The following is a 27,084-nucleotide window of genomic DNA, read 5'->3' as shown; positions in this document are numbered from 1 at the left end:
AATTGTCTCTTATTTATTATAGAACATTAAATATGATCATTAATATTTCCATTTGTTAGGTGGGCTGGCAGCTAAAGAACTTAGTAAATGCTTTGAGAGAGGATCCTAATGGAGTCATCTTAACACTAAAGAAGAGACCACAGAATACTCTGGCATCTGCCCCTGCGCTGTTAAAAAATGTTAGGTGGAAACCACTAGCCCTTCAGGTAATCACCTTCTATATGTTGCATAAAACTGTAGTGTATTTATTTAAAAAATGTATTTTAACATTTAAAATTTAACTCTAAAGTGGGATATATTCATTACTAAATGTACAGTGGTGTTTAAAATATTAGTTGCAGTTTTAGTTTTTCTATTTGACTTCCCTTGTGTGCAACAATGAAATAAAAAAAAAAGCTTACAGTGCTTTTAAAAAGTATACACTCCCTTGAAAGTTTTCAGGTTTTATTGTTATAAAACATTAAATAACAGTGGATTTAATTTAATTTTTTGACGCTGATCAACAAATATACTGTAGACTTGCATGTCAAAGTGAAGTCTGATTTCTGCAATGTGATTTAAAATTAAGAACAAAATAACTGAAATAAAATAACGTATTGCATAATTATGTACCTCCTTATGTGACACACGTAAACCATCACTGGTGCAGTCAGTTATTAATTCACATAATTGATTAATCTGAGATCACTAAATCTGCATGTAGTCTAGGGGTTGCCAATGACTGAACTATAAAGACGTGTATTTGGAATCTCATTCTCTGATGAGTCAGTGAGCGGCATAATCTAAACCATGAAAATAAAAGAACAATTTTTGTGGAAAGGTGGATGAAAAGCACCAGTGATGGGATTTATACAAGGAAATCCACTGAATATCCCTTGGAGTACAATTACTTCAATCATTAAGACATGGGAAGAGTATGATTATCTGTCAAGAGCAGGCTGTCCACCAAAAGTGAGAAACATAGCAAGAAGGAGATTAGTGAGGGATGCAACCAAGAGGCCAATGACAACTGTGAGTGGCAGTGATGATTGAGAAACGTTGCCTACAACTGTTAGTCAGGTGCTTCACCAGTCACGGCCTTAAGGAAATGGCAAAAAAAAAAACACTTTTTCACCTGCAGTTTGGCAGAAGAAATGTGGGACCCTCTAAAGTCATCTAGAAAAAGGTTCCATAGTTTTTTGGAACCAAAACCTGGAGCCTGCAACTTTTCTTATTTCAAGCATTTGTTCTGAAAAACAAAACCTTATTTGCTTGCTGTAAAGAATTAGCTCAGTCCTGTCAAGCAGGTTCACAAGACATGGGTCGTCTTAATAGTTCACCACATCTCTACACTGTTTACAGATACTTAGTATTATAATAAAAGAGTTCAAGGATTTACAGTTCAAGATGCCTCTTAATAGCTCTCACTCCTGAAGCTCTAACTGTAAACATAGGGGGTTAATTACTAAACTCTGAATGCAAAAATCACAAAAAAAATTGTTGTTGTTTTTTTTTAAAAAAATCGTAAAATCGTACTTTTAAAAATGAATTTTTCGGAATTTATTAAACTCAGAGGATGGAAAAGTCCGAATCTGAAAGTCCAGCTTTTCAGACCTGTCGAGGTTGCATATAAGTCAATGGGAGAAGTCACAATGATTTTTTTGATGTGCACTGTTTTTTGTGCAATACCCCAAAGTTTTCAGAGTTTTCGGGTGAAAAGTAAAAAAAAAATCTTGAAAATCGGATGACGAAATCCATAAAAATCATGAAAATCAGATTTTTTAAATAAGCGTAAAAAAATAAGCGGATTTGATTTGAAGTTTGTAGTAGAAAAAAATTGATTGAAATAATCCACATAGGGGCAAATTCATTAAGATCCGAAGTTGCGCCGGCGACAGTTCGCCGCACTTCGCCAGGCGTAGTTTCGCCAGCGCTACGCATATTCACTAAAATGCGAAGTTGCGCTCAGGGAGGCGAACGGTAGCGAAGTTGCGCTAGCGTTAATTCGTCAAGCAAAGCGAAGTTATGCTAGCGATGCCTAATTTGCATACAGTGCCAAGTTAAAGTACAATGGACGTATGTGTAGCACCAAATACATTACACTACACAAGCTGGGAAAGCTGTTATTTTGCCCTATACATGTGCCCACTGTATAGTTTAGGTGCCACATGTTAGGAAATGTAGGGGGGAAGGAGGGTACCCCCAAAAAAAATGTACGATCTTTTACAGCCTATCACCCTTAAAAAAGGAAAAGACGCCAGTGTTTTTTGGGAAAAATTCAACTTTTTTTGAAGCAAGCCCTATCTACTCTATTGCACTTCGCCTGGTCTCAGTTGGCGAAGGCAAGTCTGGCGCAAGAGTTAACGTTCATGAAAATCTGCAAGTTAGTGAATTAGCGTAGTTAAGTCCCTTCGCCATAGCGCAACTTCGCCTGGCGAAAGGGTGCGAAGTAGCGCTAGAGTAGGTCCACTTCGAAGTAACGAAATGACGTCACGCTGGCGAATGTAGGCTAGCATTAGCCACTTCGCTCTTTAGTGAATTTGCCCCATAATATTGAACTAAAACACTCCTTTATGAAGACCCAGGAGAAATAACTGTAAATTACTCAAAGGACAAAGTTTAATGTTGCTCCAGGATTTTTATTATTTATTTGTGTGCTGTGTCCTTTTCTCTTTAAGCCCTGACTATTACTTCCATTTTTTCACTATGCAATTCCTTTTACAGCAGATTCTCCATTCTCTGCCACTTTTCTCCCATTTGTCATGTAGTTCAGGTCCTCCATTTTTTGTGCAATATTGTTGTATAATTGTTGATAATTTCCTGCATTACATAGAGAAAATTCAAAAGCTAATGTAATAAGTGATTGATGACCTATAATTTACATCTGTTAATCAATCAATGGTCTGGTCTTGAAACTAGATGTCCAAAATCTAACGAAAAATCAATATGGTGTGTAAAAATTAATGCAGGCAAACTTCCTCCATGACCTGACTTTTCAAATTATCAGAAATTCTGAAAGTAAAAACAGATTGCATTATAAATTTGCCTTTTTAGACTTTTATATCTATTTTATTCTAGTAGTTTGCTCACAGCATGACTCTGAAGATTAATTTTTAATTCCTGCAGAATCCAGGACACTGTTCACAGTTTGGAAAGTAACTATTTTTAGCTTGTGGTTAAGAAACCTCTTTGAATATGAGAGGAATAGTCATTCATTTGGTGAAGAGTGATAAATGCTTTGGGAATAAAAAATAAGCTTTATTTTAAAAAAAAAAAAAAAAAAGTCAGTTGAATTGCAAGGTATTTAGAATGCATTCTTCAAATACAATGTAGAGCGTCCTGTATTGAATTACCCTTGAATGCATCTTTCTTCTTTTCCTATGGTAAGAGTAAAAATAACTTGGATTTTTCTTTCACTTCATGCAGTATGCACACTCAGGGAGGCCCATTTATCGACATTCAAATTTTTCTGTTTTTTGAGGGTTTTTTTTTAAAAAAAAACTAAGATTAAGCTCTCTTTTTCTAAAATCACGTATGCCTTATAATTTATTTAAAGATCCAAATATAAAAAATAGAAATGAAAAAATGCTGAATGATGCAGCTCCCACTGACTTCTACACGACTTCAACTTGTAATGGGTGTATACTCTGTAGTGGTGTCTTCGGATGACAGATATAATATGGGGATTTTTGTTTTTAATAGTATAAGTTTAAATCGTAGCCTAAAAAGTCAGGCAGCAGGACTATGTGCAGAAAGCCATTTTCTGAACTTTTGTGTTAGAGTTTTTTGTGTTTTTTACACTTTATCAAGCTTGAATTTTTTTAAGTTTTAGAGAAATAAACATTTTTAAAAAACAGAAATTTGAATGTTAGTAAATAGGCCCCTACGTATGGGATTGACCTTTTAATAGTGAAAAAATGCTAGTGAATATCTTAAAAGTCAAAATGCATTGAAGTCTATGAGCGACAACATTTTATGACAAATCTTTGACGTATGACAATTTTTTTCACCCATTAGAGTCTATGGGGTAAATTTATCAAAGAGTGAAGTTCCGCCACTAGAGTGAAATTCCACCACTCTCCATTCATTTCTATGGGATTTTTATAGGCGTATTTATCAATGGGTGAAAGTGAAAGTTCACCCTTTGATAAATACACCTATAAAAATCCCATAGAAATTAATGGAGAGTGGCGGAATTTCACTCTAGTGACGGAACTTCACTATTAACTTCACTCTTTTATAAATATACCCCAATGGGTGTCATTTTCACAGCAAAACTGGACAAAAAAATTCTCTCATCATTAATGGAAAAGCAATAAGTCTGAAGAATCTCTATTTTCTACAACTCATCAACAGCATGTTGGCTGTCTAGGATTGCTAGAATATTAATTTTTCAGCTGGTGGCACAAGGTTCTTTCTGCATATCTACTATTACCTGTATATATGTAATTTTCTTTAACTTCCTACAGCCTTTAATCCCAACAAGTCCTACAAGTGGCAACACTACTCCTACTGGGACAATAGGAATGTCGTCCAAAGTGGATAGCTCAAATCTGCATGATGTCTTCATCCTGTCTCCTGTTTCAGGACTTTATGGTCCAAGGTAAAAAAATTCAAATATTACCAGTTACTGCCACAAGGGTAGGATGCTCAATCTTCTAATAAGGTGTGGTGTTGTGCAAGCCTTACAAGAGTAACCGAGGAATTAAAAGTTTGAATAACCATGGAATCACTGTGGCTCTCTGTGACTGTTGAGATGCTACAGCTCCATTAAATCTTAAATCATAAATCATTTGTATGACTTATTGCATATGCAATTTGAATTATCAGTGTCTATATAATGGTATGATTAAGGTTTCGGAGTTTAACATCTGCCCTGTCCAGGCAACTTGACAAATCTCCTTTCTACCAAGAGAAATATAATTTTAAGTATATTAAATATTTGATAAAATTGATTAAAGTATTAACTACATAAGTGAAAACAGAGATAAAGCTTGTAAATAATTAGACTGAGCTGCATAGACTATAAGTTATTAGTAGTACAGGGACAGGATTACTCCTGGAGCTACGGTGACTACCTTCCTTATTTTGGTTGGTCCTCTGGACAAATTTGATGAGCCATTGTGTAGGCACTGGGGCTACAAAGTAACCTCAGAATAAAGTAATGTCACTCATATATAAAAAATAATTTTACAATCTAAAACACTGATGTTTATAGTCATAAAATGTGCAATGTACATCTAAATTGAAATAAGAATTAATACGATATAAGTATATGAACATAGTAATTCCATGTGGCCACATACTGTATATATCAACAGAGGTTGAAAAAAAGCATTACATTTGTGACACTTAGGGGGTATTTATTAAAGTCCAAATGCCAAAATGAGAATTGCAGTGAAAATGATGCCCATAGACTCAAATGGGTGAAAATATTTGTTGCGCGTCAATAGATTGTTATAGATTGTCAATAGATTGAGTCAATAGTTGCCCATAGACTTCAATGCATTTCAGCAAATTTTCACTGCGTCGTGACAAGGTCAAATTCTAGTAAAGATCTATGCCTACAAAGATGCCCCAGTAGCTCGCCGTCTTCTATTCGGTTGATTCACTGCACTGTGCTACTGTCAGCTACCTGAGTTTAGGGACCCAATCACAATATACAGTACACATAGAATATAAGGGGCAAATTCATCAAGGGTCGAATATCGAGGGTTAATTAACCCTCGATATTCGACTGGGGAATGAAAATCCTTCGACTTCGAATATCGAAGTCGAAGGATTTTGCGCAAATACTTCGATCGAACGATCGAAGGAATAATCGTTCGATCGAACAATCATCCTCTGTTGATATATACAGAATTTGGTCACATGAAATAGCTTTCATGTATATGAATATTTCTGTTCACCTCTAATCTATTTAGTTTGGTTAGAGCAAACTTGGTTACTAGTAATTGTCTATTTGGTTTTGGGATTATACTAGCAGTAAATACAAAGTACAAAACTTAATTTTGTAGGAGTTAACGCACAAATTGCAACCTCTATCTATACATTTTCAATTCATCCATGTGTGCACCTATTTTATAAAATATATAAAATATCTATCTAATGAGGTTTTTTGTGCTGAAAGAAATGAAAGAAATGTACCCATAAGCATTTGCTGAGAAAATGTATACATAGTATTTTCCGATAAGTTCAACCTTGCATGTAAACAGGTCTCAGACATTCCTGTGGGTCCTGTAGCCATATAGATGGAGATCGATAATAACACAGAAAAAAAAACACGTATAAGTCTATATTTTTCTACTTTCAGTATTGATCTCCATCCAGTGTGTACAGACCGACAGAAATGACTGAGACTAATTAGTGCATGCAGTGATGTGGATTGCATTGGAGCACACAGCACAGCAACCATGTGAGCAAAAGCTTGTGGGTACGTGCCTCCATTTTCCCATCTCCATCAATAGGTTTTTCCCCAGTATATGTGGGCATTCTCTTCCTTTTTTTACAGATCATGCAAGATTACTCTTCAATTTTTATACTTGTGCTGCCAGAAGAAATATGTATATATATATACAATATCAAAACAGGGGGGTTGTGGGAGCACTCTAAAGGCTTTAAAGTATATATATAAGTATAATAAATGCTATTGCATATGTACCCAAAACAGGGGTTATTTTGTTACAAAGTCATGATCATAAAATTGATAAGCCACCATACCACGTCAAGGTAAACCCCGAATGGCGGTCCCTAACTTGTTTTATATTTTATGTGCATTTTAGCATTACCTGTAATCAATGTCCTTTAAACTAGTGGTGATCCTATGCTTTTAAAATTGGGCGTTTGTTTTGGGAATATCTCTCCTTTAAAAGCCTGATTGCTGGCTGGGGAGGACTTAGCCCTCAGTGAAAAAACAGCGTTCAACGGACATTGATTACAGGTAATGCTAAAATGCACATAAAATATAAAACAAGTTAGGGACCGCCATTCGGGGTTTACCTTGACGTGGTATGGTGGCTTATCAATTTTATGATCATAACTTTGTAATCAAAATAACCCCTGTTTTGGGTACATATGCAATAGCATTTATTATACTTATATATATACTTTAAAGCCTTTAGAGTGCTCCCACAACCCCCCTGTTTTGATATTGTATATTTAGCCAGGAGCTGTGGCATAGCTTCAGTGGTTGTAGCACCCCATACCCCCCCCTTTAAACTAGTGGTGATCCTATGCTTTTAAAATTGGGCGTTTGTTTTGGGAATATCTCTCCTTTAAAAGCCTGATTGCTGGCTGGGGAGGATTTAGCCCTCAGTGAAAAAACAGCGTTCAACGGACATTGATTACAGGTAATGCTAAAATGCACATAAAATATAAAACAAGTTAGGGACCGCCATTCGAGGTTTACCTTGACGTGGTATGGTGGCTTATCAATTTTATGATCATAACTTTGTAACAAAATAACCCCTGTTTTGGGTACATATGCAATAGCATTTATTATACTTATATATATATACTTTAAAGCCTTTAGAGTGCTCCCACAACCCCCCTGTTTTGATATTATATATATATACATATATGTTTACATATGAATATATATTTGATTTATTAAAAAAGCAGATCTTTGATGCAGTGTCTTTCATTGTCTTTCTTATTGTCGTTATGACTAGAGAAATAGTCTAGTACAAAAAGTACAGGACGAGATAAATATTTTTGCCACCAAGCAAATGCAACACATGATCACATTGTTCCACTGGACCAGCAGTTGTCTAAAAATTTTACTTACTTACTTTACTTTTCATCAATCGAAATCCTAATTTGTCATAAATATAACTAAAATATATTGTGAATAGCCACTAATTTTGCAAACAATTATTTTTTAAATACTTTCTTATTATTGCCTTTTTCACTTACACATTTCCATTTAAATTTTGTAGGGATGAAATTGGAATTGTGTCGTGCGATGACATCAATAAGTATGGCGTAGGAAAGTCAGGAATGAAAGGCTCTGAATCACCAAGCTATTTCCTAGAGCATGAACGCGGCAAATATTACACTTTAATTGAAGGTGAGGGACATCAAGTTGGCTCAGAGTATGAAAGAGGTAGATCAACAGGGGTACGGAGAAGAGAAAAGACACCAACACACGGTATGACAAATTATTTTGGCCTTGACTATTAAAATGAACTAATCTGTTAATACAAAGGGGGATTTATTTGCCCAATTAAACCTGAGAGTAAATAGATCTGATGGGTTGTCATTTTGTGTCTGATATTTAAACATGCAATTAGGAAGTATCTGCCTACCCCAAACACACTGCTTGGTGCAGACATTAAAAAAAAGCATCTAGCAGGGTTCTCCATCACTTCGCTGAACTAGGGCACTGTGGTATATGGTGGGCTATAAATTATGAGTGCAAAGACTTCTTAAACACCATGCAGAGGGAAATATGAAACTGACTAGTTCTTAACAGGATATGATAGTTGCTTAGAGGCATAGTGCAAACCCAGTAAAATGGTTTAATTTCCAATAAGGATTAATATATTCCAAAATGTATATTCCAATAAGGATTAGTTTGGATCAAGTACAAGGTACTGTTTTATTATTACAGAGAAAAAGAAAATACTTTTTAAATATTTGGATTATTTGGATAAAATGGATTCTATTGGAAATGGCTTTTCAGTAATTTGGAGCTTTCTGGATAATGGGTTTCTAGATAATGGATCCCCTGCCTGTATGATCTTAGGCCAAAAGAGGTGGAAAGAAACTGGAAGAGTGAGAGTAATAGAATGTTACTTTCATTATATTGCATTTGTGGAGCAGGACCTCTCCTATAAGAGTGCAAACAGTGTAGTTTTAAGGCAGCCACACATGAGGATGACGAGGATACTGCTTAATCTGGTGACAAATGTGGATGACCAAATTGCACCAATATAATAAAGGCAAACATGAGCCAATTGGTTGAATTAGCAAACATGTGGTGTTCTGGCTTTGCTGATTACTACACACATGCTTTCATATGGATTATCTGCCAAACCTGTTGCATATTTAAGGTTAAGTTAACCGTGCTACAATTGCAAAGCAAGTTACTAAATAAATCCACCTGTTGGGTTAGGACTCCATATAAAGCCAACTAATATGTTCTGTAAGGAAAATGACATGAGTGTGTAAAATAGGTTGCAAGTGAATATGTATACTAACAGAGTTGATGGTCAGTGCTTGCAGAATGGGTATGTGCATTTTACCTAAATGCTATATAAAATGTTATATTTATTTATTAATATGTAAGCCTGATATGAATGGGATTATGTACTAAAATCCCAAATGTTCTCATTATTTTATTAAAACTTTAACCAAACTCCCATCCACAATTTTAACGTATTTATCAATAAAATATATTATTATTAATAAACTATAACAAAAAAAGTTGCCTAAAGACAATGGGACTCATTTATCAACACAGGGCAAATTTGCCCATGGGCAGTTACCTATAGCAACCAATCAGTGATTAGCTTTTTAAAGCCAGCTGTAAGTAGAACAATGAATGCAGCATTTTGATTGGTTGCCATGGGTTACTGCCCATGGGCAAATTTGCCCAGGGTTGATAAATGACCCCCAATATGAGCACTACCACTGTAAATAGGATATCAATAGTGTATTTAAGCCAATGAAATATGGAGAGAAGGATATACTGACAGTTCACCCCAGTCTATGAGGAAGTGCCCCAATAGGCATGAAATGCGTTTGGCCTCCATTCATTATGTCCTAATAAACATTTTTGTATTTTTTATTACTTTTTGATTGACTTTTTTGGAGGGACTCACATTTATAGACTATAAACTCTCCATAAAATTGTGAAAAAATTGGAAATGTATGATTTTTTTTCAGATTTGATGCCCAAAAACTCAGACTTTTTCAGATTATCGTCCGAAAACTAAAATTTTTTAGGATTATTGTACGAAATACAATGCAGATCATGATATCTTCCAATTGTACAAGGGACATCTGCCATTGACTGCTACATGATCATGGCAGATTTGAGATTTATTATTTTTTTATTCAGACTTTTAGCAGCCACGAAAAAATGGTGTTTTTCCATTCTGACCAGAATTCGGACTTTAGTAAATAATCCCCTAAACATTTCTTTATATTCCCTTAGTTGTGTCAGTACAAGTTACCAATCGACCACCTCTAAACATGGATGCCTATAGCAAAAAGATTGCAGAGCTGTTACAACTTACAGTAGCATGTGCAAAGCTTTCCAGCATGCAAGCAATATCTGCATGTTCAAAATTGCTATTGAACCACATTGGCTTAACCTTGGAATTCTGCATTTAGAGCTTTGCTTTTACTTGCCATTGAGGGTTATTTGACACAATAATGACAGTTTGAAACTATGGAGCCATTTCCCCATCATTCACAGGAGTTGACATCCTACATGACTCCCAGTGAACTCTATTTAAAGCCTTTTAAAGGCAATTTCTTTAATGGGGCAAATACATTACACCCATGTCTAAATTTGTTTTCTGCTTTTCAATGAATATCATATGAACACCAGTTGTGCGTGTTTCCTACCTGAAAGACAAGAAAAACATAATACATTCATTTCGTTTTGGGTTACGGGAATGTAAATTATTAAATTATTTTAGCACAGAATATTTTCTTCACAATTTTATTACATTATTATAGGAAGATATTCCTTCCATGTTTAGGCAACCAAATTAAAGGAAATTGTTCTGATAAACTGATTCATTTGTACTTGACTTAACACACGTTGTCAGTTTTCTCTTCTCCCTTTTCCTCAAGAATATATAACCTAGACTTTCTGATTACTGTTCTGTGAAATACCACATTCAACCACAGCTATAGATGTTGCTACACAGGCCCTTATTTTGTAAAACTGCATGCCTTCTTTCAAATTGAAATGGTGAGTTTTACTTTTATCTCTACCAAAAACAATCTTCTATTTTTTCATCCTGAAGCACTGAAATAATGTATTATTCCTGTTGGTAAACATGGAGCCATTGTGTTTCTCTCCAACAGCAGCTAGTTGCAATGATTTAAATAACCTAGAAATGTTTCAGATGGATCCATAATAGACACCACTCTATTTGCCTTTCTTACAATTAAGATTTAGGCGTGCACTTCACAAACTAAGACACATGATATAATTGTATAGGTAAAGCAAAGATTTTGGTACCAGCGTAATAGTTTCAAACTTCTTCCAGCTGTAGATTCCAGGAGTTTCTGTCACACTCCCAAAGTGAACAAAAGTAATTGTAGATGGAATAAACAGCTTCAAAGGCAGTGATTTCAAACTGCAATCGCTTTCTTTATTTAGCAGTGTAGAACACTACATGTCTCGGGTCAGAGCCCTTTTTCAAGTGTGCTCATTGTTTTAACCCCGGGCTGCAGTTTTCTGCAGATAGGAGCACCAGCCCAGGGTTTCAGGTAAGTCAATACAATCACTTTGGGGTGCCTAACATTTGGCACCCCAAAGTGCACAAAGCCTGTCCTTCTCCTTTAACAGAACTGACCTTGCTGAGAAGAATCCAGCTGTATTAATTAGAATATATTTCATATGCATTCATGTTCCATTCCTATTAATAGCACTCACACACCAGCTAAACACAGGTCATAGAGTAACTTTATCTACAAATGTCACATTGTGGCATTCATACTAGAGCTCATAGCACAGTATATGACAGGAGATCCTGTTTCAAGCCATTTGTGTTGCACTGGTATATGGTCAAAGCCTGACTTCGGCCAGAATGTCCCTTGGTAAAAGTTCAAACATCAGTTTATTAATAGTGATGGGCGAATTTATTCACCAGGCGCGAATTTGCGCGATTCGCCGCCAGCGAATAAATTCGCGAAACGCCCGCGAAAATTCACGGCAAAAATTCACCGGCACGATTACGCAAATTCGCCCATCACTACTTATTAATACTTATTATTACCATGTGCCAATTGTTTGTATTTTTTTTTTACAATGGGAATATCCAGCTTTTGAACTAAACCTAGTTTCGTTCAACAGCTGAAGCTTAGGAATTACCACATTTTGCAGTTAAACAACATTTGAGGGAGGTGAGCTGGATATTCCTGATATGAGTATAACATTTTTTATTTGGGGGCCTCAGATAACCAAAGTTTCCCGCATGTGACCAGCCCTTGGCATGTATTGTAAAATATGCCTTTACTCTGCCTGGCAAAGCTGGAGGAAGAGAGTCAGAAATGAGGGAAACCATGTTGGTGATGAGCTGAATAAGCATTTTTCAACAAAATGAACAGCAGCCATCAGGGAGAATGTCGGGTATTCAATGCTGTTATGTATTTAGGGGTGCCAGTTACAAGTCAAAATAGAAGGGTACATGCAAATCTTTATGGAAGACATGAAGCTGTATGAATTTATGAACAATTGTTTACAAATGTAGTTACTGCGTGAATTATTCAGGATTAGTCAATTCATTTTATTTTGTATCTCGTAATTGTGCAAGGTTTATCATGCATCATTTTTAAAGGGATATTGCAGCCCTGGATATAGGGGCAATTATCTGCCCCTTTCTGCCTGAGGCAGCTCCTGTGATGCCACCCACTTTGCTCCCCAGAGCTTACCATTCTTGTGCAGGAGCTGATCCGGCGGGACTGTGCAGAGAGTACAGTTGAGCTCTCTGCACTTGAGCTGAATTTCCAGTTTAGTAAGAAGTGTATTTTTGCCACCCCTGAGACGAGATTCTCAACTCGCATCATGGCAGCAGCAGAGCTTCTTATGGTACAGCTGAGGATCCCTGACAAATGACACTCACAACCTTTGCATTATTGATTAAGTTCAGTGGGGAAAGACTTTTGTGTTAAAGAAGAAATCTTGACTCATGGTGTCAGGCATGGGAATCATCTGGAGACTTAAATATTTGGAAAACTTGATTAATAAGAATGTGAACCCCCTATAAGCAAGAACTATAGTATAGACTGAGTAATATAAGCTGTCACAGCAGTGATAGCTGTAGCTTTTAAAGGTCATACAGAGATAAGCAGAGTAACCAGACATCATTGTAATGTTCTCCTATTCAGGATTCAGGACAGACAAGCTTACACTACAATATCAATCCACAGCTGCCTGCCCAGTTTTTTTTTTTAAGCTGGAGGTGCACACATAAATAATCTATAACCAGTGTTTGCTGTATCCCTGGCCTCCTTTCCAAACTCTTACCTTACAGGCCCTGGGCACTGCAGCCTCCACTCTACAGAATGGCTTGCATCTATCAGGAACCCTTTACACTGTGAATGAGTATGTGGGTATTTTGAAGATAAATCCTTCAAACTCCTCCTGAATATTAAAAATTGTATTTGCAATGCAGAGTTTCCTACAGAAATAGAGTGTAGATACAGTTTAATAGATGTTTATTTCCCCCTAAGCCTGGGAAGGGGTTAACACATACTTAGTAAGCCTACATTTTGGGTTTTGCAACATTACCCCCAGGGTGATTTGTAGATATCAGACATTCTAAGAATAACTGTCCCCCATAACTGTGCATTTAAGATATGAATGTCTTTTCTGTACTCTGGACGATTTTAGCTTTTTTTTTTTTTTTTGCCCCAGCATTTTATCACTCTTTGAGAAGGGAACAAAGTGGAAGGCATTGCCCCCATTGAAAGTTAAAGGAGAAGGAAAGCTACGGAGGGATTTTATTGCCAATAGATTAGCTGCAATAGTGCAAGCTAGAATGCTATATTTATTCTGTAGAATGTTTTACCATACCTGAGTAAAAAGCTCTAGAAACTCTCTTTTTGTTTAGGATAGGAGCTGCAGTATTAACATGGTGTGACATCACTTCCTGCCTGAGCCTCTCCCTGCTCTGGGCTCAGATTACTGCAAAGAAGGGAGGGGGGGGGAAGAGAAGCAAACTGAGCATGCTCTTGCCCAGGGCAATGAGGTTTAAGCTGAAGGCAGGAAGTCTGATACAGAAGCCCATGAGCACACAATAGAAGGAAAGAAATGCAGTGTTTCTTTTGACAGGGGACTGTCAAGGCAGCACTACTTTGGGGGTTTACTGGTATATTTAGATGGACCTTTCTGATAAGGCTTACTTGGTTTTTACCTTTCCTTCTCCTTTAATGGGAATTGTGTGCTTGAGATGTGTGCTTGTTTAAGAAAAAAAGAAAAACATGATTTAAAAAAAAAAAAGAAAAGAAAAAACATAATAATAAGACGTTCTACACTTTATTTTCAGACCTTATATTGTGATAAGACAATACCCATTGACTTCGGGATAAACTCACCAGCTTTTAGAAGCCAATTTAATTTTTTATTCCAGTTCAAATGACTTTCCCTTGGGCATGCAAGGTCAGCCAGCAGGCACCCCAAAGAGCAATCAAAGTCTAGATGTTCTAGTAAAAAGCGTATTAACAAGACTCCCTGCAGCTCTACTAAACTGTGCCAAATGAGGCTTGGTAGTAAGTAACTTGCCCCCAGTAAGTTATTGAAGCACTCTGCACAAATAAATAGCTGATTTCACAATAAAAAAACAATATAGAATTGTAGTACATTTTTATTGGGGGTTGTACACTGTAAGCCTGCAAATAAACTTTATTACTCATGGGTAATATAATAATAGGAGCAAAGTTTGCTCTGGGTCTAAAAATACATAGTGACCAATCAGGAGGCAGCATTTTAAGCATTTACTGGTTGGCTGCTATAGATTACTAGAACAAAACTTTTTAATTTTCTCCTGTCGCATAACAAACTACCAGCTTCCTTGGTGGAAGATTCCGAGAGCTGGAGTGCCAAAATAGCATAGACTTGCTCTTTTTTCAAAATCTGTACAACTCAAGATTTCATATTTAGGATGAACATTGTTTAAAATAAAATACAGACGTATGCAGAGAGAACTGTGTTCCTAAGAAAAGGTTGTGCTGAGTAGATATTGCCATTAGCCAAAGGCCGTATTCTTTCTTTCCTCTAAAAGCTTCTCTCTGTATGGCTAGCTGTTCATGTAAAGAAACTGATATAATGGGCTGTTGGCTTTTCATTTCAGGTGATCTGAGGCCTGTTTCTATGCCGACAGAATACAGCTGGTTAGGAGAATCCAAGGAGCCAAATATGTTCAAAAGGGGTAGTAGAGGTGAGTACAGTCTCATATGCAGTATTGCTAATGCAGCTTTAAAAAAATTACTCTATTCAAGGGGGTTCCTTTGTTTTGTTTTTTTTCATTTTTAAATATAGGCATCTGGTAACAGCAGCATTAATCTCTTTTATAGTTAAAATGTAATTTGCTGTAGGTGTATAAACGCTTAATGATTAAGGCGCTGTATTGTATTTGGTGTATTATAGAAATAATCTTTATTTTGGTTGTTCTTTTAGTACAAACCACTAGCACATATATGAAGTCTGAATTTTGCTATATACAGGAACATTTGTCAGTTCTGTGCACTGCTGCTGCTTTTTGTAGGTTGTCACAAACAGCAGTTGCAACGGCGTAAAGCAGGTGCCAAAACATTCAGCCATTACAGCATCAACATTCCCCTAGAGGGCTTAGTAAATACATGCAGAAGAGCAACACAGAGCCTGGAAATCATTTGCCTTATACCAGGGAATTTTAGAAACCCTAATATACTATTCAAATAAAATGTCAGTGTAAATATTATATAATGTACATTATTCATTTTGGCACAGAAAAGACTTCAATATTTGCAACTAGCAAAAGATGGAAAGGGGAAGTTCAAACTTAAAGTAGCATTTAGTATTTATCTGTATGGTTTCTGAATTATTAGCATTCCTATTCTGGCTTTTTCCAGCTTGCAGCTCAAAATGTTATCTGGGTGTCAGGGTCACTGACCCCAGTAACAAAAAAACAGAATGACTGTGTTGTCAGCCCGTCCTGCAACCTCGACCCCCAAGTGCTGGCTCCTACGCTGGTGAAATGACGTCACAGTGGGGGGCCTTGTTGTAAAGAAGGGAGAGTAGAGCAGTGGGGGGCAAACAAACCCAGACTAGGGGTAGGCAGAAGACCCTTTCAAAAGGTTCCTGCCCAGCGTCCCGCCCCCTTTGTTATGCTTTAAACAGGCACCTCTTCTGTCTACCCCTAGTTCTGGCCCTGGTTGTTTCAGATTTATTGTTATTCTTATTGGTTGTTTTGTTCATCAAACTGCTATGGGTAACCCCTATCAATCAGATAATTTAAATTCCAAGCCTTAAGATAGCCATAGATTGCAATCCTTTGATCATTGGTCATTTTTTTCAAAACAGACACTTAGGGGCAGATTTATCAAGGGTCGCAGTGAAAATTCGAATTTTGAATTTGAAATTCAAATTTTGAAATTCGAATTTTCAAGTTTATTTGTGAAATTCGACTAGGGAAAAGTTAAAATTTGATTTTTTTTTAAAAATTTTAATTCAGTTTTTGAAATTTATCATACATTGGCCCTTTAAGAAATTTAATTCGACTAATCGCCATCTTAAACCTTCCTAATTGCTGTTTTAGCCTATGGTGGAGATCCTAGGATCAATTTGGAGTTGTTTGCTGCCTTCCTGACAATCGAGTTTTTTTCAGAGAAAAAACTCTAATCGAATTCAATTCGAGTTTGCGGGTCAATTCCATTCACCCGAGTTTTAAAAATTTGAATTAATTAATACATTTTGATTGGCTGAATTTTGGTCAATCATCATGGGAGTTTATGGGAGTTTAAATAAACTCCCATGAACTCTAAATTCGACCCTTAATAAATCTGCCCCTAAGAGGCTTATTCATTAAATGTCAGATTTTAGAGGTTTTAGAGGATTTGAAACCATGAGTAAACTCACAAACCACAATTGTCATTCAATTTATCCATGATTTTAAGTGGTCCAATAGGATCGGCACAGCTGCCATTGACTTCTATAGGACCTTGACATCTTTTACTTGGTAAAGTTTTGCTTTAGAGATTTTCATGATTTTTACCTTTTTTGAGCTTTTTCCGAAAATATAGGAAAACCACAAATTTTTAGAGATTCGTTGAAAAAATCATCAACTATATGTAGAAACAATAGAATTCTACCTGTATCTGATAATTTAGCAGTAAACCCTGGCCAATGTTCAGGTGCTTTTCCGACTTGGCCAATAGACAAGCAACTTTTATCCAAGTCTTTTGCCGATATATCAATCTCACGCCATACATGCACTAAATATCCTATGAAACAATGATAATTATGTCTATGGCCACCTTTAGAGCTACAGAATGAAAATACAAAAGAATATAAAAAAAGCAGACCAATTGTAAATAGGATTATAATTCTGCTATCTGCACCATACAGTGGTGTATAAAGCAGCCCACCCTTACTGAGAAACTGGCCCAAATTTTAGGATTAAAAAAATTTAGTGGTGGCAGTCTGAAATTAAATTATAGAATTGCAGAGATTTAAAGAAATCCTATTGAGCTAAGGGACATATCAAAGCACAGAACATCATAATTTCTTGGAAATATGAAATGCATTTTAGCTGTAAAAACAATGTACTGTTCTCCATGTTATGAGAATAAATGACACCGTGTGGATATAAAATACTTGTGTTTGAAAGTAGCAAAGATTTAGTTTCTATGAAGAAAAAATGTATTGCATTATGTGATAATTAAACACAAATTTAATCAAATATTCATAAGTGTTTCATTGCTTAAATTATTTATTCATGCGCTTAGCACATTACCAGGGAAGAATATGAAGAGAACTATGGAGGAGATATCTTACATTAATATCACCGGATCATGTGACACCTCCATGAAATTTAGCTACAAGGGTGCACTAACGACTTCTAATTTTAAGGGAAATTATACTCATCTAAACAACTTAGTGTGAAATGACTTCTGAGCACCTTTTCTAGTTACATGATTTTTTTTTCATTCGGTCATAGGGGGTAATGTAATAAAAGTCTCAAAGAGAAAAATAATTTGCACAAATAAAAATGAAAATTCACATTTTGCAATGTAATATTCTTCATTAGATTGCTATTGCATTGCAAATTTTAATTTTGCTTTGCACATTTTAAAGAAGTGCTTGAAGGTGTTATAATCCTATGGGCAGACAGTACTTGTTAGTACAGTACCTCCATGGTGTGCTGTGCCTTCTTCTGCTCAAGTGCTAATGACGCCCACGTTTGGGGTAGGTAGGGAACAGAAGAGAAAGGCACCTATGTACCTACCCCATCAACCCCTTTAGAATCGAGTGCGGCCTAACACAGGTTGCCCTTTATTCTAGGCACAGTCCGCAGGTCTCTTTCGGTCTTTTTTCATCTCTTTGCACTCTTTGTGGGGCATTGTAAATGCACCCTATTGTCATGACTTTTTTAGTTTGGTATTGTTTTCCAACATATATTTTAAGGGAAGCTAGTATTTTAGTTGTAGGTGTGCTGTCATTTATAAATAAATTAACTTTCAGAAATTAATCAGTATACTGAAAGACTGGCATGTTATCACTAAGAAAAAAAATCCCTTTGCAGGATTCATTTGTATTAAAGTGTCTTTTGTGTTGCAAATGCTCAGAGACCAGAGTGTCCTAAATGCTGCTGAATAAGTACTGTTTAAATATAACCAGCTCAGCCAGCAGCGTGGGAAGCTTTCTGCGTTATCATCAAAATGCCTACTTATGCTATTAGCAGCTCACTTATTTTAAGCAATATTTAAGAGAATGTAAAGGTTTGGGGGTTGCACAAGGATTCCATTAAAAAACTGCAATGAAAACTTGCTTTGAATTGTATAGCCTTCTTTAATATAAAACGTGTGTGCTATATGGTGTATCCTATTTTAAACTTATAACACTTTGCATATTATTCATGTTATAAAAACCCAACACCATGAAATATGTTGGCAGACAGAGTAAAAACAGAGTAGATCCCAATTAAACCATCTATGGTGTTTCTGTTTCTGTTATGGGATACATTTTATTTGTTAGTCCCTCTGTATGGCCACTGGTCTGGCATATGTTCTAACCGAGAACTATCAATCAGGCTATATGTGTTGTGATGGATCTGGCTGCATGGTTGGCTTGTCTATTCCATGCAGATTTAGAAGTTCTAACCTATATCTAGGTCTGGTCTATAGTATGTTTATTTATATTGGCTAGCACTTTCACTTGCACCTCTACAGAATAGTTGGGATATGGCCATCTTCAGTTAAGTACATACAGAGTTGGTTTGTGGTCATTCATTTAACATTGCAGCAACCCTAACAATAATTTATAGGGGCTCATTTATCAACAGTGGGCAAATTTGCCCATGGGCAGTTACCCATAGCAACCAATCAGATAATATAACAGAGTGACTGGGGGACTGGCAGCTGTGCTCTCAATCTCAGCAAGGCACCCCCGCTCCAGGTGTAGGAAATTAAGTCAATTAACAAGAGAGCTGAGAGAAAGCAAACGAAGAGGCAGAACTTGCTGCTAAGTGCTCTTTATTGCACACAACATGTTTCGGGCCCAGAACCCTTTATCCCACTTGATAAAGGGCTCTGGGCCTGAAACATGTTGTGTGCAATAAAGAGCACTTAGCAGCAAGTTCTGCCTCTTCGTTTGCTTTCTCTCAGCTCTCTTGTTAATTAACCAATCAGATAATAGCTATTTAAAGCCAGGCCCAAGTAGAGCAATGAATGCAGCAAATTGATTAGTTGCCATGGGTTACTGACCATGGGCAAATTTAGTGTTGATAAATGATCCTCACAGTGTTTTTATATGCCTAATATATCAGTTTTGGTGTTAATGTACTGCAGACTTGACTTCTTGCCAGCACTCTCATTCAGAGTCAGATTTAAAAACGGCGTGCAGTCCCCGGCTCTCTTTTGTCCTAGGCCCGGGGCCTGTTCCTGCTTATACAGGTATGGGACCTGTTCTAGAATGCTCAGGACCTGGGGGTTTCCGGTTAATGGATCTTTCCTTAATTAATACTTTGGGGCAAATTTACTAAGATTCGTTGTTGCGCCAGCGTCAGCTTTGCCGCGTTTCACCACACTTCGCCAGGCGTATTTTCGTCAGTGCTATGCAAATTCACTAAAATCCGAAGTTGCGCTCAGGGGAAGTGTAAGGTTGTGAAGATGCGCTGGCGTTAATTCACCAAGCAAAGCAAAGTTACGCTAGCGATGCTTAATTTGCATACGGCGCCAAATTCAAGTTACAATGAAGGTATATGTAGCATCACTACACAAGCCTGGGAAACCTTCAAAACAGCAAATAAAATTTTTATTTTGCCCTACACATGTGCCCACTGTATAGTTAAGGTGCCATGAGTTAGGAAATGTAGGGGGGAAGGAGGGGAGCCCCAAAAAAAATTTCGATCTTTCTCAGCCTATCACCCATAAAAAAAGAAAAAACGCCAGCGTTTTTTGGGACTTAGAAAAATGTTTAACTTTTTTTGAAGCAATCCCTATCTACTCTATTGCACTTCGCCTGGTCTGAGGTGGCGAAGGAAGTCTGGCGTAAAATGTAGCGTTCAGAATAATTTGCGCGTCAGTGAATTTGCATAGTTACGTCCGTTGCGCAAATTCGCCAGGCGTAAGGGTGCGAAGTAACACTAGCAAATTTACGCCAGCGTCCGTTAGTGAATCGGCGAATTAACTAAAATGCGCTATGCTAGCGCATTCACGCTGGCGTTAGGCGCTTCGCGGTTTATGTCTACTAGAAAATCATGTAAACGTTAAACCCAATAGGCTGGTTTTACTACCAATAAGGATTAATTATATTTTAATTTGGATAATGTACAGGGTTCTGTTTTATTATTACAGAGAAAAGGGAAATCATTTCTAAATATTTGGATTATTTGGATAAAATGGAGTCTATGGGAGACAGCCTTTCCGTAATTCTGAGCTTTTTGGATAACAGGTTTTCGAATAACAGATCCCTTGCCTGTATTACTATTGCAACTTGGGTGTAGTGAATTAGCTGAGTGCTTTTGGAGCTGAAGATCTAATAGTCAATAGATGCAATGTTTTAGTGATCAGAGATTTTAGCAAGTAAACATATGAAAAGTTACATGCTGTTTAGTAGTGATGTGGCTGTAAATGTACCAGTGTATCACTGTTGAGAAACAGTTTTTTTTCCTGGGCTGCTGTGCAAATGTGCATGTTGATTTAGTAAATGCAATGTGCTTGTTGAATACACTGTTACTTCCTCTGGTAAAAGTCATGCATAGCTTTGCCACTTCCTGTAAGATAGAACAACACCCCCCTCCAAATATATCACTGCCACAGCTATCCGCCAAGTCTTTCACTTTCAGGCTCACATGTTAGATATTCTCAGTCTTGCTTATGCAACCTCGAAGTGCACTGTCAGTATTTTTACAGCTTGAGAGCTGAGTTCCTATTTTACATTTCCTATTTTCTTTTATTTTAATTAATATCTATATCTATATATTTTTCATTGTTTGTATCACTGTTGAAGTGGGTTCGTAAAGGCAGTTAACTTCCTGTTTGGGTTCATATTACCCAATTATTGATCTCTAATTGAATCTCTAATTTAATTACAGATATTCCCATAAAGCTTGATGCAATTCAGTAAGAATTCATTGTTTATCACATGAAAACTCTCTTGATGTCTATGTGAAAAACCTGGAACTGAAGTTGTTTTCACCTCAAATTGAAAATTGAGGAGAAAAATGCACTCTCGTGATAAACCATAAAATAACATTTTCGCATGAGACCAAATTGACCCGTTGTACTTTAATGTGCTGTATTTACTAGTGTTGTGTTGGTGTAAATGAGGACCATCCACAAGCAAAACTGGGTGGTCATCTGGTATGTTCTGGGTACACCAGATGCATATGCCATATTCCCAGTTATTATGTCTGGGTGCACAAGTGCCATCTGCATTCAATATCCTTATACTTTGCATTGCTGGTTATATTTGAAATGGAACAATTGATAGCATAGCCAAACATGCAGCAGGTATGTTCACAAACATCTAGAAGTCTCAACATGTGGAAGTCAAGAATTAAGCAACCCTACTGTATAGTTAGTGTAAGCCTGGTGATTATGCTTATTGGTAACAATTAAAGATATAGGAAGTAACAAGAAAAAAAATGACCTGTAGGTTCAACAAAAATGGTTACTGGATTTTTTCATGAACTGATTAGATTCTGATCTGAAAGGGATAATAACTGCTGGCATCTGTAGATTTAGAAAAATATTTCCATATAACGTTTACTTATTTATTTTATATCCTCTTTGTTTCAAACAACTGACTCTGAGAATTCCCTCCTGCGATACCTGAGTGATGATAAGATCCTAGTGATACAAGAAGAGCCAGTTACACAGAAAGACAACAAAAGGGACACCGGGCGCAGGTCAAGAAAAAAAGGCAAAAACACAAGTAGCCCAAGCTACCCTATTAGTCCATCAATGTTAACCTCCACTGGACGCTTAGAACCTGCTCAGCAAGATGTCTTGACATTTTCACTGCCTGAGAGCAACACTGTTCCATTATACCATGTAAGTAAAGGCATGTCAGAATTTCAGAAATGCTAGTTAAACTACTATTAGGCACCCAGAAAATACGCTCCTTAAACAATATTTACAGTTTGACAGCTGAGTTTCTGTTTTACATCTCCTGAATTATTTTATTTTTAGACATATTTATATCTATATATTTTTCAGCGTTTATATCATTATTAAGGTGTGTTCACAAGGGCAGTTAAAGGTAGCTAACTTGACCTAAGAGAATCACAAAAGGCCATCATCTTCAGGCTCCATGGGAATATCTGGAATCAAATTAAACTAGTACCTACTAGTAGACATAGTGGGGGTCATTTATCAACACTGGGCAAATGTGCCCATGGGCAGTAACCTATGGCAACCAATCAAATTGCTACATTCATTGTTCTACTTGCAGTTGGCTTTAAAAAGCTACTCACTGATTGGTTACTATAGGTAACTGCCCATGGGCAAATTTGCCCAGTGTTGATAAATGAGCCCCAGTGGCTTGGCCAAGAACTGCAATACTACAAAAGATTTAATACAACTGGAAAAACAAGGGCTCCGATGGAAAAGTATAAGGAGTAAGCAGAAAACAATGTCTGACCACAGGCATAAGGTCTGGAAAGGCGGCAGCCATACAAAGTCCATGACACGGGCTGACGGTTATGGAAGGCAGCAGACAAGCGGAAATTCAAATAACAGGTCAGGGGAGTCAGGATATGAGGGAAAAAGGGCAGAGCAAGACAGGACATACAGATCTCAGGATACCGATTCAGGGTTCCCAGTGGAATAGCTAAATAAACCAGCAAAATGTACGATGGGCCGCTAGTGGTTCTATATTAGTTCCTAGTTTGGACAGACATTATGATCTTGGTGCTAATGTGTGTTCGAATTTTTATGTCAACACAGATATTTTAATGTTTTATGCTATACTGTGATATGCCTGTTTCACCAGCATTACAAGGAGAAGAATTAGCATATGTAATATTTAATATTAAACTTTCCCAATGTAGTAATATTTTACTTTTAGTTCAATATCAGGATCTAATCCATTGGCCATATAATGGAGGCCTGCTGTTTACTCTCATACAGGTATACTTGGTTGCCTTCCCATGGATAAAGTTCTACTTCTGGAGATTTGGTTATTTTGCCACAAGGACATGTTGTAGGCATCTAATGCACTCACTGGACACATTACTCGGTAGCGTTTCAAGTATTTATAGGATAATTGCTATGTTTTTGTAGTTAGGCTAAAGCTGAATTAGAGAATGATTAGGAAATATCTGAGAGAAGTGGTCATATGGTTTAGTTACAGACAGAGTAAATTACGGTGGTATATGAAGCATTGCAAAACCCACTTTTGTCATTTCTTGTTTCACAGTGAAGCTAGAAATGTGCTGCTTAAAATTGCAAAATCTGCTGTTTCAAGTTTGGTTCTCATTTTGCTAATTTAGCAGTTTTTTTCTTCCTCTAAAAGTTTATAAACTACGGAATAGAATGTAAACTTCAAATCCCACTTGGTGGAAAGAAGAATACAAATTAATCTTGTACTGAAGCTGTTCAAAGATTAGAGTTTTTATATTTTTTTCTGTTACCACCAACTTTTGAATGTGCACTTAAAAGCATAATACTTATGAATGGCACTGAAAAGTGTTGTACATAATTCCAAACCATTGATTTCATACATACTAAAGGGTTTATTTACTAAAATCCGAATGTTTCTGATTTTCAGATTTTTTGATTAGTTAATAAAAAAAATCCAACCAAACTAGAATCCACGATTTACCCTTATTTATCATTAAAAAAACATGAAAAAGGGGGTGTGGCTAATGATGCTGAACGGATAAGACTTGTTTCAACTCAGCTCCATTCTCAGGGGGGACATAGCCTAATTTTGGATTATTCTGTAAACTGCCACCAGTGATTTCACGCTTCACTTTACCAGAACAATGCCTAAAAGCAGGAAAGCCAAAAAACAACTAGCTCCCAAACACTTTGTACTAGGGTTGCCACCTGGCTGAGACCGGGCGGGGGGTGTCCGTGACGTCAGTGGGCGTGCCTGTGATATCAGTGGGCGGACCCGTGAGGTCAGTGGGCTGGGCTATGACGCGGCGATCAGCCGATCGCCGTGTCAATCAAGGGAATCCCGCCCGGTTTTCCTTATTTGGAAAACCGGGCAGGAAGTATAGACCTGGGCAGCCCCTCAAAATACCGGGCTGTCCAGGTCAAAACCGGACAGGTGGCAACCCTACTTTGTACTCTTACCACCCCCGTCTCCTCAACAAGCAGCCTCTCCTAAGATGGCCACCAGTGAGAGCTCTTTGCCACTTCACAGCATTCCACATTCTGAACATGACCCAGACCAGGGTGAAAAAGAGCAAGTGCCTAGGGAAGTACAGCAATACTCTGAGGATGCTACACTTATAAGTAGAGTTAAACAAATGCTCCAAATGGAACTGCGGCAGGTAGCAGATACCATCGCACACCATGTTATGCAGGAGATTTAGGAACTCGGCAACCGTACAGCTGCTATTGAGGATAAAGTAGAAGAGCTGGTTGCTGAAACTACCACATATGCATACCTGCTCTCAGATCACCAACAGCAATTTAAAGATCTTCAGGACTGAATGGAGGATGCAGAAAATAGGTCCCGAAGGAATAATATTTGCATACGCGGCCTAGCAGACACTGTTCTTAATCTCCAGGATGAGATCCCGCCATGTTAGCAGAACTGATTCCGGACATCCCACGAGACAAGCTACTACTAGATAGAGTGCACTGGGGTTTGGGACCTAGACGTGAAGGAGGACCCCCAAAAGATATAACTGCTCGTTTATACTACTACACCACCAAGGAGGCAATTACACTAACTGCTAGATCGACAGCACACTTGAAATATGAAGGAGCCATATATTTTTTATTCTCGGACCTCTCCAGAATTACACTACAGTGCAGGAGGGAAATGAAACCGGTAACAGTGATCCTCTCAGCCAACCATTTAAAATTTAGATGGGGATTTCCATTCCGAGTGGAATTATCTTGGAATTCTGCATATTTGAGCTCATTAATGAGTTAATACCATGTCCCTCCTGGGGAAGCCCCCCTGAAGCCGGCATACAGCCTCGGCCCAGATGTTTATTTCATGTTTGGTTTGCATTCATGTTTTTATTTGTTTTTAATTTTATTTGTATCCAAGGGTAGTGATGGGCGAATTTATTCACCAGGCACGAATTTGTGGCAAATTTGCGCGATTCACCGCAGTTTTTTTGGACGCTGACGCATTTTCGCCCAAAAAACTGACAAAAACGAGACGACGGCGCCAGATTCGCCCATGACTATCCAAGGGGTATATCTACTAGCTATATAGAAAATGTGATAGGTACAACCTATTTTCTTTTATGGTAACATGACACTGACAAGCAGCACCGGATTTCTTTGCCGGCCGCGCGGTCCGACCAGGCGGGCCCCTTCCCAGCGCGCCAGCGAAAAAACGCTGGCGCAGCAGGTGTAATTGATTGGGGACACACACGTCCCCTTAATGCGGCTGGGCGGCATGCCGCCCCTATTTTTTGCCGCCCTAGGCCCGGGCCTATGTGGCCTTGCCACAAATCCGGGCCTGCTGACAAGCGCATCTCATAACACTAAAGGGCTTAACTCTCCACTCAAATAGGCCTTTCGCAAATATCATTCTGTGCATATTGATGTGGTGTTTTTACAAGAGAAACATTTATCTCACAATTCGGAACCAGTTGTAACTTTGGTTGTATATGGCCCAAACGACGACCAAAAATTATTTTTCCAAAAGTTTTTTGCTATCCTTAAGAAAAATCAGAGAGGTCATCTTATACTAGGAGGGGACTTTAATAAGGTGGTAAACCCAACAATTGATAGACAAGGCCCGCTCTTTAATAGCTCGCAACACCACCCTCATTACTTTCAGTGTTATTACAAAACTTATCCTCGGTGGATGCATGGAGGGAAACTCACCCATTAAAAAGAGACTTTACTTTCTTTTCCCATCCACACAAATCCTACTTGAGAATTGATATGGTCCTCTTAAATAAACCTATGGCCCCTGTTTACTTCAATACAGGCTTGTCCTTGGTCTTATTATTAAGCTCCAGCTACGAGGGATTGCACCTAGACCACAACAATATACTTGGAGACTTGACAATACTCTACTGTCTTACCCTCAAACAGCAAAGGAATAATAAAAAGATATTCAGTCCTTTTTTCAGATAAATAAAACCGCTGACATCAAAACTTCCACACTCTGGGCAGCCCATAAGACCTATACCCAAGGCCTACTGAAGCCTCAGCAAAATGCAAAAGAACTAACTAGATTGCATCTACTAGGCTTTCGCTAATCTCCCCTTCATATAAAATTGAATAGCTAATGTTTCTTTGCCTGCAGCTACTTTCAAGTCATTTGATTGGCAAACATGCTGCCTGTGGCAGTCTCTAGAGATTAAGAGTAAGCTGTGTTACCTATAAAAAAATATTTTAAAAACCATGTCACTTTCATTTTGACTACAACTGGTAAGAAATGTCTGAAGAGCAGCACACTCACCTCTAGAGAAAAGCAAAAAACCCAGGTGCTGCCCTAAAAAGTAATATCAGCATATAGAACACGGCACACTCATTTACTTAATTTATGTGTAATTATGTGTAAGTCGACGT

At 37.5% G+C, this 27,084-nt stretch overlaps 1 protein-coding gene across 1 annotated transcript in view; it reads left to right on the top strand.

Annotated features, from left to right (window-relative positions):
- Positions 1–27,084, top strand: part of LOC108700149 (connector enhancer of kinase suppressor of ras 2) — a 298,982-nt gene that overhangs the window by 221,006 nt on the left and 50,892 nt on the right. The window contains exons 9-14 of the mRNA XM_041574976.1: positions 60–206; positions 4,449–4,582; positions 7,917–8,128; positions 15,015–15,101; positions 15,692–15,696; positions 22,180–22,419. Coding sequence (XP_041430910.1) covers positions 60–206; positions 4,449–4,582; positions 7,917–8,128; positions 15,015–15,101; positions 15,692–15,696; positions 22,180–22,419 — 825 coding nt within the window. The remainder of the gene's footprint in view (positions 1–59; positions 207–4,448; positions 4,583–7,916; positions 8,129–15,014; positions 15,102–15,691; positions 15,697–22,179; positions 22,420–27,084) is intronic.

The sequence above is a fragment of the Xenopus laevis genome, chromosome 8S (genome assembly GCF_017654675.1).
Source record: "Xenopus laevis strain J_2021 chromosome 8S, Xenopus_laevis_v10.1, whole genome shotgun sequence".
Lineage (NCBI taxonomy): Eukaryota > Metazoa > Chordata > Amphibia > Anura > Pipidae > Xenopus > Xenopus laevis.
Note: the sequence above shows the minus strand (reverse complement) of the source record. Positions and strands in the feature narration are given on the sequence as shown.